The sequence below is a fragment of the Vitis riparia genome, chromosome 8 (genome assembly GCF_004353265.1).
Source record: "Vitis riparia cultivar Riparia Gloire de Montpellier isolate 1030 chromosome 8, EGFV_Vit.rip_1.0, whole genome shotgun sequence".
NCBI lineage: Eukaryota > Viridiplantae > Streptophyta > Magnoliopsida > Vitales > Vitaceae > Vitis > Vitis riparia.
The window spans coordinates 17,265,932-17,281,380 of record NC_048438.1 but is presented as its reverse complement, the minus strand read 5'-3'; the positions used below and the strand labels follow the sequence as shown (position 1 = coordinate 17,281,380).

Here is a 15,449-nt window from a genome sequence, read left to right as displayed (position 1 = left end):
ACAGACCTTCAAACCGCCATGGCAATGGTTGAAGTCAGTTGAATCTGGAAAGTTCTCACGGTAGAAGCAGAATGGCCTTGATTCAATGTGAACGATATTGTGTTTTCTTAATTTTCTAGTTCAAAGCTGTAGACGGTGTCGTTCCTTCCGCTTTCTCTTATTCTCTAGTCTTTGGAAAAAGAGAATTTGATGTGCAACAAGGCAGTTTCTTCCTCCCATTCCTTTATAATTTTATATTTTTTACGAAGACCACAAGTGGAAGCATTGACAGAGGAGACCATAGCTTGTCTCCTGTTCTTACTTGATCTCCAAACGATCACTCCGCAAGGTCTAAAAGCTTCAAGATCTCTGAAACCCCTTTCCCACCTGTCAAGGTCTCTGTGAGAGCTACGTTTTTGACCTTTTCATGTTCTTATGCTGATTAAATTTTATTTGAATAGTTCCATGAAAAGGATTCTTCAGGCTTAGATGAGAAACTTAGAAAAATGTTATTTCCCTTACCAAAAGTTATTCAGTACTTTAAATATATATATATATATATTATTATTATTATAAATGAAACTTTTCCCATTCTAATTCTACGATTACCAAAAGTTATTATGTACTTAAACAAAATAATTTATGATAAATGAAACTTTTCCGTCCTAATTCTATAATTATTAATGAAATAAAGATTTTTTATGATGAAACGATCACTAATCTAATTCTTCCCATATTTTTATTTAAAAAATAATCTATTTTTAAGATAAATGTCCTTCACCATTTCTAATATATATAAAAGATAGAGTTATTTTTACAAAAAAAATAAAAATAAAAATAATGAGAATATTAGGGTCTATTTGGTTGCTGTTTTTTAAAACTGTTCTGGAAAACGGTTTTTTAGAATAGTTTTTAGTGTTTTTAGAAGAAAAAATTGTGTTTGAGAACTGAATTTTGGAAAACCGTTTTTGTTCTAAAAAAAAAAACATGTTTAATTGAGTTAATAAAAAAGTTTTTTAGAACAAGTAAAATAAAAAAACATGAAATGTTTTTTTTTTCTTTTCCAATTAATAAAATGTTTTCTTCAAGTAACTTTATATTATAAATTTATAAATAATTTTTAGATACACCGTTCTTTTAAATTAAAAAAATTATTTATTTTATTAATTTTAAAACAAAAATATATTTTATATTTTTTTAAAATAAATCAAACATGATAAAATCATTTTTATTTACATTTTTTTCTTGATTTAATTTTTAATTTTATTAAAAATTATAGTAAATTTTATTAAGATGAGATAAAAAAATTTAAAAAGAATTAATTTAATTTTTACCTAACAAGCTTGTAAATAAAATAAATAAGACATGAAAATAAATGCAAGGAAGGAGATGGTCACTTTCCAAGGAAGGAGATGGTCATTGAAGATGGTGTTTTGCTTGGGTTGACCAATAGATTTTACTACCTAATATGCTTTGAAATTTGCATTTTATGTATGAATTTTTGTTTACCAATCATGTCCCTTCAAAATATCTCTGCCCGTTCCACTATTGAGAAAAGTATTTACCCAATATTATTACCTTATTTACAAATGATTATCCTCACCCTTAGTCTTCTCTCATCTTCTTCAAAACTGAGAAAAAGTCACCTGCAAAACCCTCTCAAAGTAACTCCTTTTCTTTCCCTTCCATATCCTTAAAGCAAGTTTTTTGTTTTTTTTTAACAAAACAACTCAAAAAAAATCAAAACTGAGAAACTGGAAAAATCAAAATTTTTTTTTTCTATTTTCATTCTTGTTCCCCACTTTTCTCAGCATCCAAACAGGAAAATATAAACGAGAAAAAAAAAAAAAAAACTAACAACAATAATAAAAAAAAGCTCGGATTTGAAAAAAAAAACACGAAGAACAGATGTTCTCTTTATGACTTTTTATTCTGTAAACGGTCAAAAAGTCGACAAAATACCATTTTTTTTGTTCTCTAAAAAGTGCAATTTTGAGAACATGGAGAATAAGAAAAACAAAAACAATTTTCTCAATCAAACAAGTGTTTAATATTTTTTGTTTTCAAGAACAGAAAACAGTTCTTGAAAACACCAACCAAACAGACCCTTAATTTCAAATTTTGAGTTTTTAATAACCTTTTTAATCAAATAACCCATTTTTTATCAATGAAAAATAAGAGGAATCCACCTTGCTTGCAACTCACCTAAATATGTGGAATGAATAAAAAATATAAGTTTGAAAATCCTTGATAATAAATAAATAGAAAAATCCAATAATCAACTTCCAATTCATGAGTTGGGCACCAATCACCATTTCATCTTTGAACCAGAGAATAAAATCAAAATAAACTACAAGTTATATGTATATTAAATAAGAACAACATAATATAATAAAACTTCAGAATATAAACAGATTTCTTTTTCATTGGAGCCAATAAACCTTGGCTTGAAAGAAAAAGAGAAGTAACGTTTTTCCAGAGTTTCTCTTCTAAGAATGTTAAATAAGATTTCCAACCTCAAACTCCAACCCATTACAGTGAGCAAACCGAGTACAGTGGAGTAATACATGAGTTTATCAGACCTGTTTTCTGAAGATGCACAGAAACAGATTCCAGAGTTACAGAGTGGTAAGTTTCCCATTTTTTTTCCCTTTCCTTGTATGCAGCTCATAATTTTTATAAGTAACCTACTAAAACTGGCCCAAATTATCAACAACACAACACTTGCACGGCTGTATCTCCAATGTAGAATGCTCGTTCACCATTCATCTTCAAGGTTAGCATGATGAAAACACATGACAGTGCAGACAAATACGAGGAAGGAGAAGAACTCAATCCACATAGCTCCATTCCCTATCAGATCAGCATGCCTAAGGATAATAGGAATGGCTACGCTCCCCACTGCTGATGCCCCTGTTAAGAACTTAGCCGCATCTATCCAGCTACAATTAAAGAAATGAAAATTTATGAGGCAAATGATGTAGGGAAAAAAAGACAAGCTGTCAACATGATTTGCACTGACTCGAGCACATCTGTTTCTTAGCAAGGTAAACACAAGTACCACACCCAGGTGAAATTAATTTCTCCACAGCATGCTATGCAAAAAGGAATAAAGGGATTGGTGATTAACAACCTCGAGTTAGTTATATAATACAGATAGTTTGCTCCTTTTAAGAATTGGTATTGGCTTCAAGTCATGGAAGAAGAGTTCTCATGAATAGGATGCCAACAAATATCCAAGCAATCTAACAAGGAACGGTCAACAAGAAAAATAAGGAGGGCATGGAAGTACTATATGATCCACTGCATATATAGCATCAGAGATAGACCGCACACCCACATTTTCAGAATTTACAGAAATAAAAGATATTATAGATTTAGGGGGAAAGAAGAGAAAAACCAAAATTTTCAGGATGTTTTACTAATAAAAAATGGATTCAGAGATGTTCAAAATTCAACAAAGTACCATGGTTAAAAGATAAGACTTGCTTAAGGGGGGAAATAACTCATATATACACACAGATATTTGAATTGTATTTAAGAATGAATGAATTATTGCATCTCATAATTATATGAGTGATTTAAATAACCTGTAATTAAATGTTTCATATGAGTTATTTAGTGTCATCATATATCATCATCAGTGTTCCTCCAAGATATATTTGGACATGCACCACATGAGACACATGTTCTCATTCCTAATGAGAAGAATGTAACCCTCGTATAAGACAGTCTACATGAAACAGTAACTTAGAAATCACATTCCAATCCTCAGGACTTCCATCCATGTTTCTTGGGTGGCTGCTGGTCCATGTAAAACCTTTCGTCAGTACCACATCACTCATCATTCCTGAAGTTATAACTTGTTTCAGAAAGTAATATCTATTCATTCACATTACTAAACAACTAAATCAGCTCATCTTATTTTGTCACCTTATAAGAATCTTTCCTATTTCTCTCTTATGTGACCCGGTTTTATTTTATCCTTCCCATCTTAGATGCACAGCAAACATACCCATCTTAATTGCTAGCCACTCTTTTGTACATCATCAATGATCTCATTACTTTGTTATGTAACTGCCCTATGCTTCCATACAACATGAAGCATCTCATTGCTTTGTTAATACTGCCCCAGGGAATTTGATTGGAATAAACTAGTTGCATAGAACACCTTAAGCAAATCAGCTAATACAAAGCAAATGCACCCAATGCTTCCTTTTATCAAGTATCAACCATGCCATTTGGCATCTAAATCATTGTTGTATCATCTCCTTGTGGGTTCAGCATAAGGATCTAGAAATGTATCAATGAATAATACAAAATATCTTATCATAGAGAGAATATTTTTTGGAAGGAACTAATGATAAAATCCACTTAAGACATATATAGGATCTCCAATAAACCTAATAATGTATATAGTGAAATTGAGGAAACAAGTCCTGAGTATCTTAAAGAGCTTGAGCAAAGAAATACTCACCCCCCACCATCTCGGCTGGTTAAGAATTGAGTGGAACCACCCCCAAAGAACAAACAAGGCATAGGCACCAGTATATACATGAGAGCTGCTGACCATAAAATTCACAAAATCAAGCTTTCAAATGCAACACTGGTCCAAAAATAGATAGTACAACTTGTCAAAAACTCACAGACCTGATAACATTGGCCACCAGTTGTTGTATAGTGCACAAGCCTGCAATCAAAAACAAAAAGGCAAGCTTAAAAAGCAACCAAAAAAATATCCAAAAGGAGCGTACACTTTTTCAGTTAAGAGAAAAAAAAATTGTCCCAGAAAAAAGATTCACATTCAACAACAGGAATATACAACAAGGAAATGGTGGAACATGTCCCTAGTTATATAAATTGTGCTTAATCTGCCTCTTTGTTCAATGGATTTTCAAAATCAGTGAATTGCAAACATCAGTCATACTGAGCTAAGTAGAATATGCACTTCATTATGCCATAGGGTATTAAAGAAGAAAAATTGAAGACCTGGATGACTTTTGTTGAGACTGCAGATCTAGATTAATGATTTAATAAGTGGATCATAGCCTATCAAAAACAACAAAAAAAAAAAAAGGTGGGGGGAAAAAGAAAAGACAAAAATATCAGTTCAGCAACTTATTATGTCATAGGCCGAGATTTGGGGTTTACATGAATTCTTGAGAGATTCAGTGCTCAAGTCCATAACATATATCTAGCTAATAGACGCCGTTCAATTGCTACCATGAGAAGTTGTATTCTGCTCACATAGAACAGATAGAAAGGTTCAACTAATGGTCCGATACAACACCAAGATTATCAAAGAGGGGAGTAGTGGCAATTTAAGGGCAAGAAGAACAGAGGTGGAGAAGATTATTTATATCTGGATGTTTTATTTTTCTTTTTATTTCCCATTTTGAAGAGAAGTTAAACCTTTAATCATATTTTTTCCTCTCAACTAATTGATTTGGATGATGTTGCTATGTCCACCTTTCCCCAGTCCATGCTACACTATGTTTCAACAATGTGAAAGCAAAACACCAAGCAAAGTATTAAATTCCTAAGAGACAGAATTATGTTGATAGCCTGATAATGTGATATAAGCCTATGAAATTTTACTCCCACAAAATTAGAACGCACATCATTCACAGGTTGAGCAAAGCCAAGAAAACCTATTTGATACACAAATTAATAAGGAATTGGATGAAGTCTCAAGTAAATAATCAAAGGCCTAAGTGCCATAAAAGGAGAAACCATCTAATAGGCTCAAACAAATCAAAGCACTTAGAATTGATAAGCATCCTTTGCTGAAATTGCCACAAATCTATTACCAATCTGATTAAGAAAATTTACCAGGATCTGCAGCAGGATACTGGATGAAAACATAAAAGCAAGACCAGCAAGGCTGCAAATAAATAAAGTTATATTTGAAATTAGAAGATTTAATTATTTTTTTCATTTTGTAAAATAGGCCAAAAAAAGAAATTTAATACCAACTTACACTGTAGAGGACATGAACCATTCAGCATACCCAAAGACAATGCAGCAAACAGAAAACAATTAGCGCCAAAAGCAGTAAGAATATGACAAAAAAATATAAGACATATTATATTGAAGATAACTGGATCAACCAAACATAACCACTAAACAAAGAAATGATCAAATGCCCCTCTGCATCAATCATAATATAGGAGACTTAAGATTCAATGATAACAACTTTGTTTTCGGATTCAATTTGGGAGGAATTGGATGGTGACAGTGTTGGGGGCTCCTCGATTACTGCAGCCAACTTAAGACCTTACGGTTGGATCTGGCATGAAGTATTTGAAAATCATAGGTTGCTTTTGAACTGGAAGAGTTTTGAGGATTTTGAGAACAACATATGCAGAAGCAGCTTTCACTTGGTGATCTCACCCCAATTCTTGCAAATGATAAGAAACTTCAGTTCAAGCATAAATGACACTTGACATGCATCGCTATTTCATTGAAAAGAAAAGTTTTTTGCTTTAAGAATCCATTCTATGTTTCTAAATTTGCTGAGAACAATGAGTTTATGGCAACAATCATTCTTCGTGGAAAGCTAGTTCTATAATTGGCAATGAAGTTGGTTTCAATTCTCCTTAAGGAAAATGAAAACCAAGAAAATCACATCAAGAAAATGTCTGTCACTAGCAAAAGTTAACCTCCCTCTTTACTAACTTTAACTTAGTTGACATATCTCTTGTTTGTAATCACAAAGACGGCCACCATTTTATCAAGAGCAGCAATACCCTGATATGATTAGTTAACTCACAAGTCACAATTAACAAGTGTAAACTCGAACCCACCTGATACCTAGTGAAACTGTTATTTGAGCCAGAACAAAGCAATAAACACATGTGAACCATCCACGAGTATCGAGGCAAAGGAGCTTTGTTTGGTTGATGAGGAAATGAAAGGAAAAGAAAATTAAGTAAATTTTTTAAACATAGTTTTTATTGTGTTCATTATTCAGGGCAAGAGAATAAAAATTATACCTTCCTTCCTTCTCCTCTGTATCGCTCGACAACCAAAAAGGGGTAAGTTCAAACCAATACAAATTTTCTACCAACTCCAATCCCATTTCATCTCTTTATGTCCCTCATTTCTATGATCACTATATTCCATTACTCACCCACCATCAGTTCCATGTATTCGTCATTTAAAACCCTAATCCTCTGTTTGGCTTTCGGGAAAATTTAACAAATAAAAAAATTTCGAATCACAAAATTTTCGTCTTCCGATTACACGATGAAAGTCACGAAATCAAAATAAATCAAACACCAATTTTCTTGAATCTATGAAGCCTTCGAAAAAATCGAATTGGCAATGAAGGATCGGGTTACAGGAAAAGTAAAGCGAATTGGAAATGGAAAAGTAAGGATCGTACCTTCGATCGTCATGGCCATTTCTAAGCAATTAGAAAGAGGGGACCGGAGAGAAGAAGGGGAAAGATTCGCTACACACCAAGGCAAAAGATCCAAGGGAGGAAGGAATCAAAAAATGAAGCCAAACCCTTCTCTCCGGTAACTTGCTCGCTTATAGCCTATAGGTAAGTTGTCGCGGGTAACCCTGAATTTATCTCAACTTGCCGATATGATTCATCTAAAAATACTTTCTACTTGCTGCACGCGTGCCTAAATGTATCTGCCGCTTCTGCTGAAGCGGATATATTGTAGAAATTTACATCCCACTTCCGATTATTAAATTAAAAAAAAACAAAAAAAAACAAAAAAAACAAAACAAAGTTAGGCCGGTAAAGTCATAGGAGTTGCAATTAATTTGTAATGATTTGGTAATGTATTATTATTGTTATTTAACAAGTGAAATAATGTAATTAATATTCTTATATCATTATTAAATGTTGATTTGATTAAAATCTTATAATAACTTCATATGATTAATTTGATTTACCTCATCTTATGTTTTGACTAAATATACTTTAACGTTATTGATTTGAAATTTCATCTAATATCACCACTATCATTTTTATTTATTATTCTTGTTACCTTTACTTTTTCTTTTGTTATTTTCGTTAACCTTACTTTCTCTTATTGGTTTTTTTTTTTTATGATTCTCATTACTTTTACTTTTTCATGTCCGTTGTCATTTTCATTAACTTTACTCTCTACTACCATTTTTCATTTGTTACTTTCATTAACTATATACTCTTGGCTATCAAATTTTCATTTGTTGTTTCCATTACCTCTACTCTCCAACATCATTTTCATATGTGATTTTCATTCCATTTACTCTTATCTTTGATAAAATTTAAAATTTATAGGAATCAAGTGTATTTAGTCAAGAATTTAACCCTTATTGTATATTTTACACATCTACCACAATATATATAAGTTCCTTTTAGAGTAATCTTAAAAATATTTAAAATGTTTTCTAAAAAAATGTAGGACAGATATTTGAAATTCACTTTAAAAAATGTCACAAATCACTTGAAATAATACTTGAATAATTACTTAATAGGTAATTATTTAAAAAGTTGATTTTGTGTTATATAATATATTACAAATAACATATCAAACCATTTTTTAAAAATTATATTCGTACATTAAATTTATTTAAAAAACAAAAATTAAAAATTTCTATACAAAAATATAGATTTTCTTCTCAAAAATTATTTTAATTTTTTTTATTTCTGGTACTAAGAATTTTTTAATATATAAATTTTTTCATTCTATTTTTAAAAATTATTATAGTTTTTAATATAAAATTTGAAGAGTTTTTTTTATGCAGAAGTTATTACAATTTAAAAAAAAATTGAAATTGTATCTACTAAATAATCTTTTTAAAAGTTTGTATATAAAAATACTCGTAGATATCAAAATTTGTCCTAAATTTATTTTTATATTGATTTTGAATCGAATTTTATTCTTAGATTTCAAACCTGATATATTTGTTTTTTTTTCCCACATATGCCATTTAAATTTATTTTTTTGTTTTATTTTTATTATTTTATTTTATTTTACCTTTTTCACTTCTTTTATTGATTTTGATATTCATTTTCTTTCTATTTTCCCCATTTTATTTCTATTATATTATATTATATTATATATATATATATATATATATTTTTTTTTTCTTTTCCTATATTTTTCTTCTTCTTTTTTCCTAACTACTCCACCAACCCTTCATTTTCTCTCTCCTATCCATGACCAATATTTGAAATATCGATAAACACAAATGTATCGAGATATTATGAAAATATCGAAAATATAGGTATATATTTTAATAAAAATATTGATCGAACATGGTTTAAAAATTCATGAAAAATGTTTAAATTTTTTTTAAAAAATATTAAAATAAAAAAATACACATATCAAATTTATTGTATAAATGTAATTTATATAAATATGATTAAAGATAATATTTATCAGAAAAATAGTTTAAATTCCTTTAATATATTATATTAATTTACTTTAAAAATTAAAACCAAATTTGATTAAAACATATTTTATTACATTTTAAATAAAAAATTAAATTGATTTACATAAAACAATTTATTTGATATTTAGTTTCTAGAATTTTATTACAAATTTGTAGTTACAATTTTTGCTATTAACATTAATTTATTTAAATAATTAAAATTATTAAAAATTATATTAATAATTTATCTTAGAAAATTAATTTTAATTTATAAAATATTACAACTTCAGTAATTGCTTCTATATTTCAACAATTTTTAATAAAATTATATTTTTAATATTTTAAAATTAATTAAAATTAAAAGGATAAATATATAAAATATTTATAATTGATGTGATATTGATTTTTTAAAATAGAATTAATGAGATAAATATGAAAAATAGTTAAAAATAAAATCATAATATACAATAAATTGATAATATAAATTTAAAATAAAAGATAAATTACAAATGAATAATTTAAAAACAAAAAAAGGTAAATATATTTTTTAAAATTGACCTTTTTTCGAAAAAGTTGCTAAAAATCAATGATTTTTTCAAAACAAAAGGATAAATATTTAATTCTAAATGAATAATTAAAATTTTTAAAAAGATAAATATGTTTTTTTTTTAATTGAGTTTTTTTTTCCGCACTATCCTCCGGCATGCGACTTCCGATTTTTCCCATTTTTTGCCCAACCGATTCGTTTCAGCCACCTTCATATTTCTCCCATATTTTGGCGAAATATCGGGATTTTTCGAACTCTGCCCATATCCCACGTCGAAGAGCCATACCCCTCTCTCCTCTCCTCTTTTTTTATTTTATTTTCTTTTCTTTTTCTTCCCCATTTTTTAAAATTTTCCTTCTTCCTCTCATCCTCCACCCACTCTTCAAGAGACATCCCTCATTTCCACATGCCCTTCTGTTCTTCTTCAACCACCTTGCTCGTCACATTATACCCAAACGTGGAAACGCCAACATACTTCAGCAAGTACTCAACCAACCCGAACGTGAAACTCAACAGTCCCCTCATCATCCATTTATGTCACAGTGCCTGGATGCGAAAAACTATCTTGAAGTCGGTAGAAAGAGTAGTCTTGCCAATCGTGGTCACATCGCCAGCGGTCATCAATGGGATTACCCATTCCACACAAGAAATAACTCATTTTCCTTCTTTCTGTGCTGTTCCGAACGCTCATGTCTGCCATTGAAACCACTGCATCTAGGTTATCCACTACATGCACACTCCTGGCTGCCATTGATGAGTTGTTTAAGCTCCACAACTGCTCTGTTCCTCCATTTCGGTCATTGACCATCACAGTGACAAAGAGTTATGGACCATCACCTTGAACTAAATAGTTATGGGCCTAGTTGCCTAAAGGCAATCCAGAATATGGGACGGAAATGAGGAGCATGGTGGTGAGTTGATGAACTTCAAGGATGGTCGAATGGTGGGTTTGCCCTGAGGTGTTGCACATGAAAAAGATTGGCTTGAGATATGGGTTTGACAGTGGAGATAATGGGTATTGAAGGATGAAGATTTAGAGGATGGTGAGATGAAGACATGAGTGGGAAGTGTAATGATGGGCACGGCATGAGTTTGGTGAATGAGTTGCAGGCAGTGGGTTTAGAGGATAGAGAGGTGGGTATGGTGGAATATGAAGTTGGAGGTGGGGGCACGTAGGTTAGGAAGATGATAGGAGGTAATGAGATGAATGGACATGAATATTGAAAGATGGAGGTGTGAATATGGTGGGTTGGAGTTATAGGTATGTGGTGGGTATGGGAAGAGTGAAAATGGGCCTAAGAGGTGCAACTGACACCACAATATGAAGTGAATGATTGCATGAAAGAAATGGAAGGCATGCACATACCCACCGGCTGGAAACCTTACAGTATCCGTTCCAGCTGCATATCGACCATGCTCGCCATCAATAGAAAAAGCACCATTGAGTATCTTATCTCCAAAAGCAACCCCAAATGGTATCAAAAGATCATTCAGAGCAGGAATATTTGTACCTCCAGTAACAGAGGTCCACCAGAAGAAAAATACCACACTGGCGGGCATCAAAGCAAGTAAGAAGTGAACCTAGTGCTTCAACATAGTATTCAGCATCTCTTAACATGTCAAACATAATATTAAAATTTGCGTGCAGAATGACCTCCATGCCGATCCAAAATGTCGTTACGAACATCCAAAGAGTCTCTTGGAATATAACCAGGTGGATATTTGATACTGTGAAATTGATTCCAAAGGGTTCTTTTTGATCTTGGAGGAGTTGGGACAATTTTTAGTTTCACCTGAAGTACACAGGTACTTCTTCAAATGAGCTGATGGGCTATATATCTTCACAGTTACATTGCCCTCAATCTCTCCTGAAAATAGTGCAGCTTCTTTTTTTTTTTTTTTTTTGCTCGATAACCAGTCCAAGGCCATATGACTTCTGAGTAGGTGAAGCGAATGCTGAAAAGATTATCTTACTTATCTGAACGATGCCATGTTGGAGCACTTTCAACATATCCAAGCGCCACCATCCCATGCAGAATGGTAGCATTGAAGGTAACAGGCATGGCACTTACATGGAGCAGTTGACGACAGATGGGCCAAGAATAAGGGCATTCCGTATGATCAAGAATGCTAGGAAAGATGCTTGCACGAGGTTGGTAGCTCTTCAGAATTTCATAAGATTCCAGAGATGAACTCTACCTGCACCCTGCTCATACATATTGGATCCCATAATTTCCCTTCGCCTCTCCGTAAAACTCACAGCCCACAATCTCATTCTACCCAGCTCACTTGAATTCCCCAGAAATAATACGCATCTTCCATTACAAACCAGAAACAGGGGAAACAGCAAGAACAGAGCACCAATAATAGGATTAAAATGAACCCATACAAGCCACGTTTCATGTTTCCATCAACCAGCTTAGATGTAGGGGGTGAGTTAAAATGGACCTCTTTTTTTAAAAAAAGAAATCAAGACGTGGATGCCAATATCTCATATAAAATCCCAAAACAGAGACCGGAAAACAAGTTATAAATCAAGCAGGTGAGTGCAAGCAAGCTCAGATTCCATAAAAAGAAGCAAGAGTCCACAATAAGCACGTTCAGACATCAAAATAGAATCTCATGATACCCAGGAAACACAGTAAAAATGGCGTGAACATGAAAGAATCAACCGCTTAGAGACACAATACCTGTGTCACCCTCTTTCAAGACGATTCTTCTGTGTCTTTCCTCCTCTCTCTTATCAGCTCTCCCTTCCAAGCTCAGCCGATTCTACTTCTCCCCTTCCCTAGCTCAAATGGTCTTCTCCAGTTATCTTCTCTATCAAGCCTCAGCTCACCATCCCTCTCTACTCCTCTGTCTCTCTAAGCTACCCTTAAAAAAACCTTCTTCCCTCTCTCTCAATCCACTAACGTGATTCACATGGCCACCCAAAATTGTGACACGGCAAAAAATTGAGCTGCACAAAAGTGAGAAAAATGAGCCCCAAAAATGGGGGGTCTACACCGTCACTCTTCGTTCTTTTCATTTTTTTCATCCTTATTTCTTTTTTCTTTTCTTTCCCGCTCACCGCACCATCTCCATCGTCGACGGTCACCATCGCCACTGCTGGCGACATGACTCCAGCACCACTTTCGATGCCCTCCTCACCTCTCTCTCATTCTTTTATTTTTATTTATTTTTGTTTTATTTTATTTTATTTGCTTTGATTTTAATAGTAATTGTTCATGAGGTTTGGGTGGGGGAATTAATATGAAATTTCGGCTTATTTACTTTTGGTGAATTAATATGAAATTTGAACTATTTTTTTGTTGATAAAATTTAAATTGGTTGATAATTTATATGATTTTTGCTCTTATGAATTATTTAATTTGGACATGAGATAATATTATGGTATATTTTTTATTACATTTAGAATTTACATATTAAATTTGACTTGATTTTTGTTGTGAATTTTGTGTTTGTATATTAAATTAAGTTTGAATTATGGGAAATTAAGTTTATGTCCGATTGAATTTAATTTAATTTGTTATGTTTGGGTTTGACTAATTATGCTTATATTTTGATTATTAATTTGAAAATTTTGGATTGAGACCTATATCATGAGGGATGTTTCTATTGAGTTAAATTTGATCATTTTAGTCCATTTTAATTGGTGAAATTTGATGGACTAATTTAAAGTTTGAATTTGGTCTTGAATATTTGTTTTGGACTTTATACATTTTTTTATATTTACATTTGAGTCCATTCCATTACTTGTATTAGAAATTTGTTGGCTAAGTACAAATTTATAGTATATGAAGAATGGAATTTCATGGAATGAAAAGAGGTTTAGGAAGGTTGGCATATGGAAAATGGAACTTCATGGAAGGAAATAACTAAATAATGCTTAGGAATGCTGTAAATGGGGCATTGAATTTGCTATAACCTTGTTTGGGTATACGTATTATTTATCACTTTTATTTGGTTTTATTTTTATTGATTCTATAAATATTTATTTGTATATATTTATTCAGTGTGAATAAAATTGAATATCGAACAAATTATAAATTTTGTTTAAATAATAGTTTTAAAATATCCATATGTGGACCCTCATTTTGGTCTAAGTCTTTTGGTTATTTTTTGAACATGTTTTCACCACCTTGAGAAGGGCTGGCAACTAGTTTTTTGGAGTGAGGGGGGGGGGGGGGGGGGGGTGCGGATTTAGAAGGAGCTACATGCATGGGACGCATGGCCAAGGACACCACCGCCTTGCCATGGTGGTGGTTGGGGATAGAGACGCCTTTGAGCAAGCTGCAGAGAATGATGGCAAAAATAGTGGGTTGATGGTGATATTTTGGTGGAACTGGGAGCATTGAAAGAGGGGGAGCTAGAAACCGGTTTGTGATGGGCGGGGGTAGGTTTTTTTTTTCATCCATGGGCTATTCATTTTGGAGAGTTGAGAGTAGAGGAATTTTCGTGGAGCAAGAAAAATAGAGAGGGGGGTGAGCTGAATCCAAAATGAAGGAGATTGGGGTTGCAGAAAAATAAGTAGAGCAAGCTTTTCGGGGAGGGAAGCAAAAAAAAAAAAAACTGCCCGGGAGAGCCAGATAAAGCAACTAGAAGAATAAAAAGAAAAATAGAGGGAGAAGCCGAGAGGAAGTTGGTCCAGGTTTGATCATTGCAAGCTTCATGTTGGTTTCTATGTTTCATTTTGCCTATTGAGTGTGTATTATAAACCATCATGTTTTATTGAGCCTGAGATTGTTTTTCTTGCTTCAATAGTTTGGGTTATGTTCTATCTTTTCTAGCTCTATTTTATACTCACTGTGTGACATTTGAGGATATTATTTACATTCATATTTTGAACCCACTTTAGGATTTCCACACACTAGCTCTTAAGCTCACCGATAAGCCTCATTTGATGGCTTAGTTGTTTGTTTCCTTTAAGCTCTGCTTCTATGGTTATTTCATTGTTGTGGTTTTCCTCTGTTTTTGGCTTACAATGGAGGACAAACATTTGTTCTGTGATTTAAAGTAAGCTAGGCAGAGTGAGATTGTGGGCTAGTGCAATTTTCAGCTTACACGAATTTATGGTATTCACAGCATTAATATAATGGGAGAGAAGTTTGGATAAGATGAAGCAAAAGAAAAAAAAAAAAAAAAAATCAACAAAGTACAATTTGATTGTACACAACCATTTATAAAATATATGAAGCCTCTCCCATTAGCATTTGATGGCCTGTTTTTTTTTTTCTTTTTTCTTTAAATGCCCTCATATCTTTCTTAATTCCAAATTCACGTTTTTCAAAGTTTAGGTTTTTAAATATAATTTCTAAAATCCCAAATCTCAAATAATTTCCAAAATTCTATTTTTTTTTAAATTTAATTTCGAAATTCTAATTCTTAAATTTAATTTCCTAAATTTAATTTTTAAAGTTCTAATTTCTTTCAAATTTAATTTCGAAATTTTCAATTTCTTTCAAATTCAATTTCCAAAATTCCAATTCTTAAATTTAATTTCCAAAATTCCATTTCCTAAATTCAATTTTTAAAACTCCAATTT

The 15,449-nt window shown here is 32.0% G+C and overlaps 1 protein-coding gene across 1 annotated transcript; it reads right to left on the bottom strand.

Moving 5' to 3' along the window:
* Window positions 1-2,368: 2,368 nt before the first annotated feature.
* On the bottom strand, window positions 2,369-7,565 carry LOC117921119 (vacuolar protein sorting-associated protein 55 homolog). The gene is made up of 5 exons (XM_034838913.1): window positions 7,367-7,565; window positions 5,812-5,863; window positions 4,630-4,669; window positions 4,457-4,541; window positions 2,369-2,921 (listed from the first exon to the last, which is right to left on the bottom strand). Exons 2-5 carry the CDS (start codon window positions 5,842-5,844, stop codon window positions 2,738-2,740), a joined length of 342 nt encoding a protein of 113 aa, XP_034694804.1. The 5' UTR covers window positions 5,845-5,863; window positions 7,367-7,565; the 3' UTR covers window positions 2,369-2,737.
* Window positions 7,566-15,449: the final 7,884 nt, after the last annotated feature.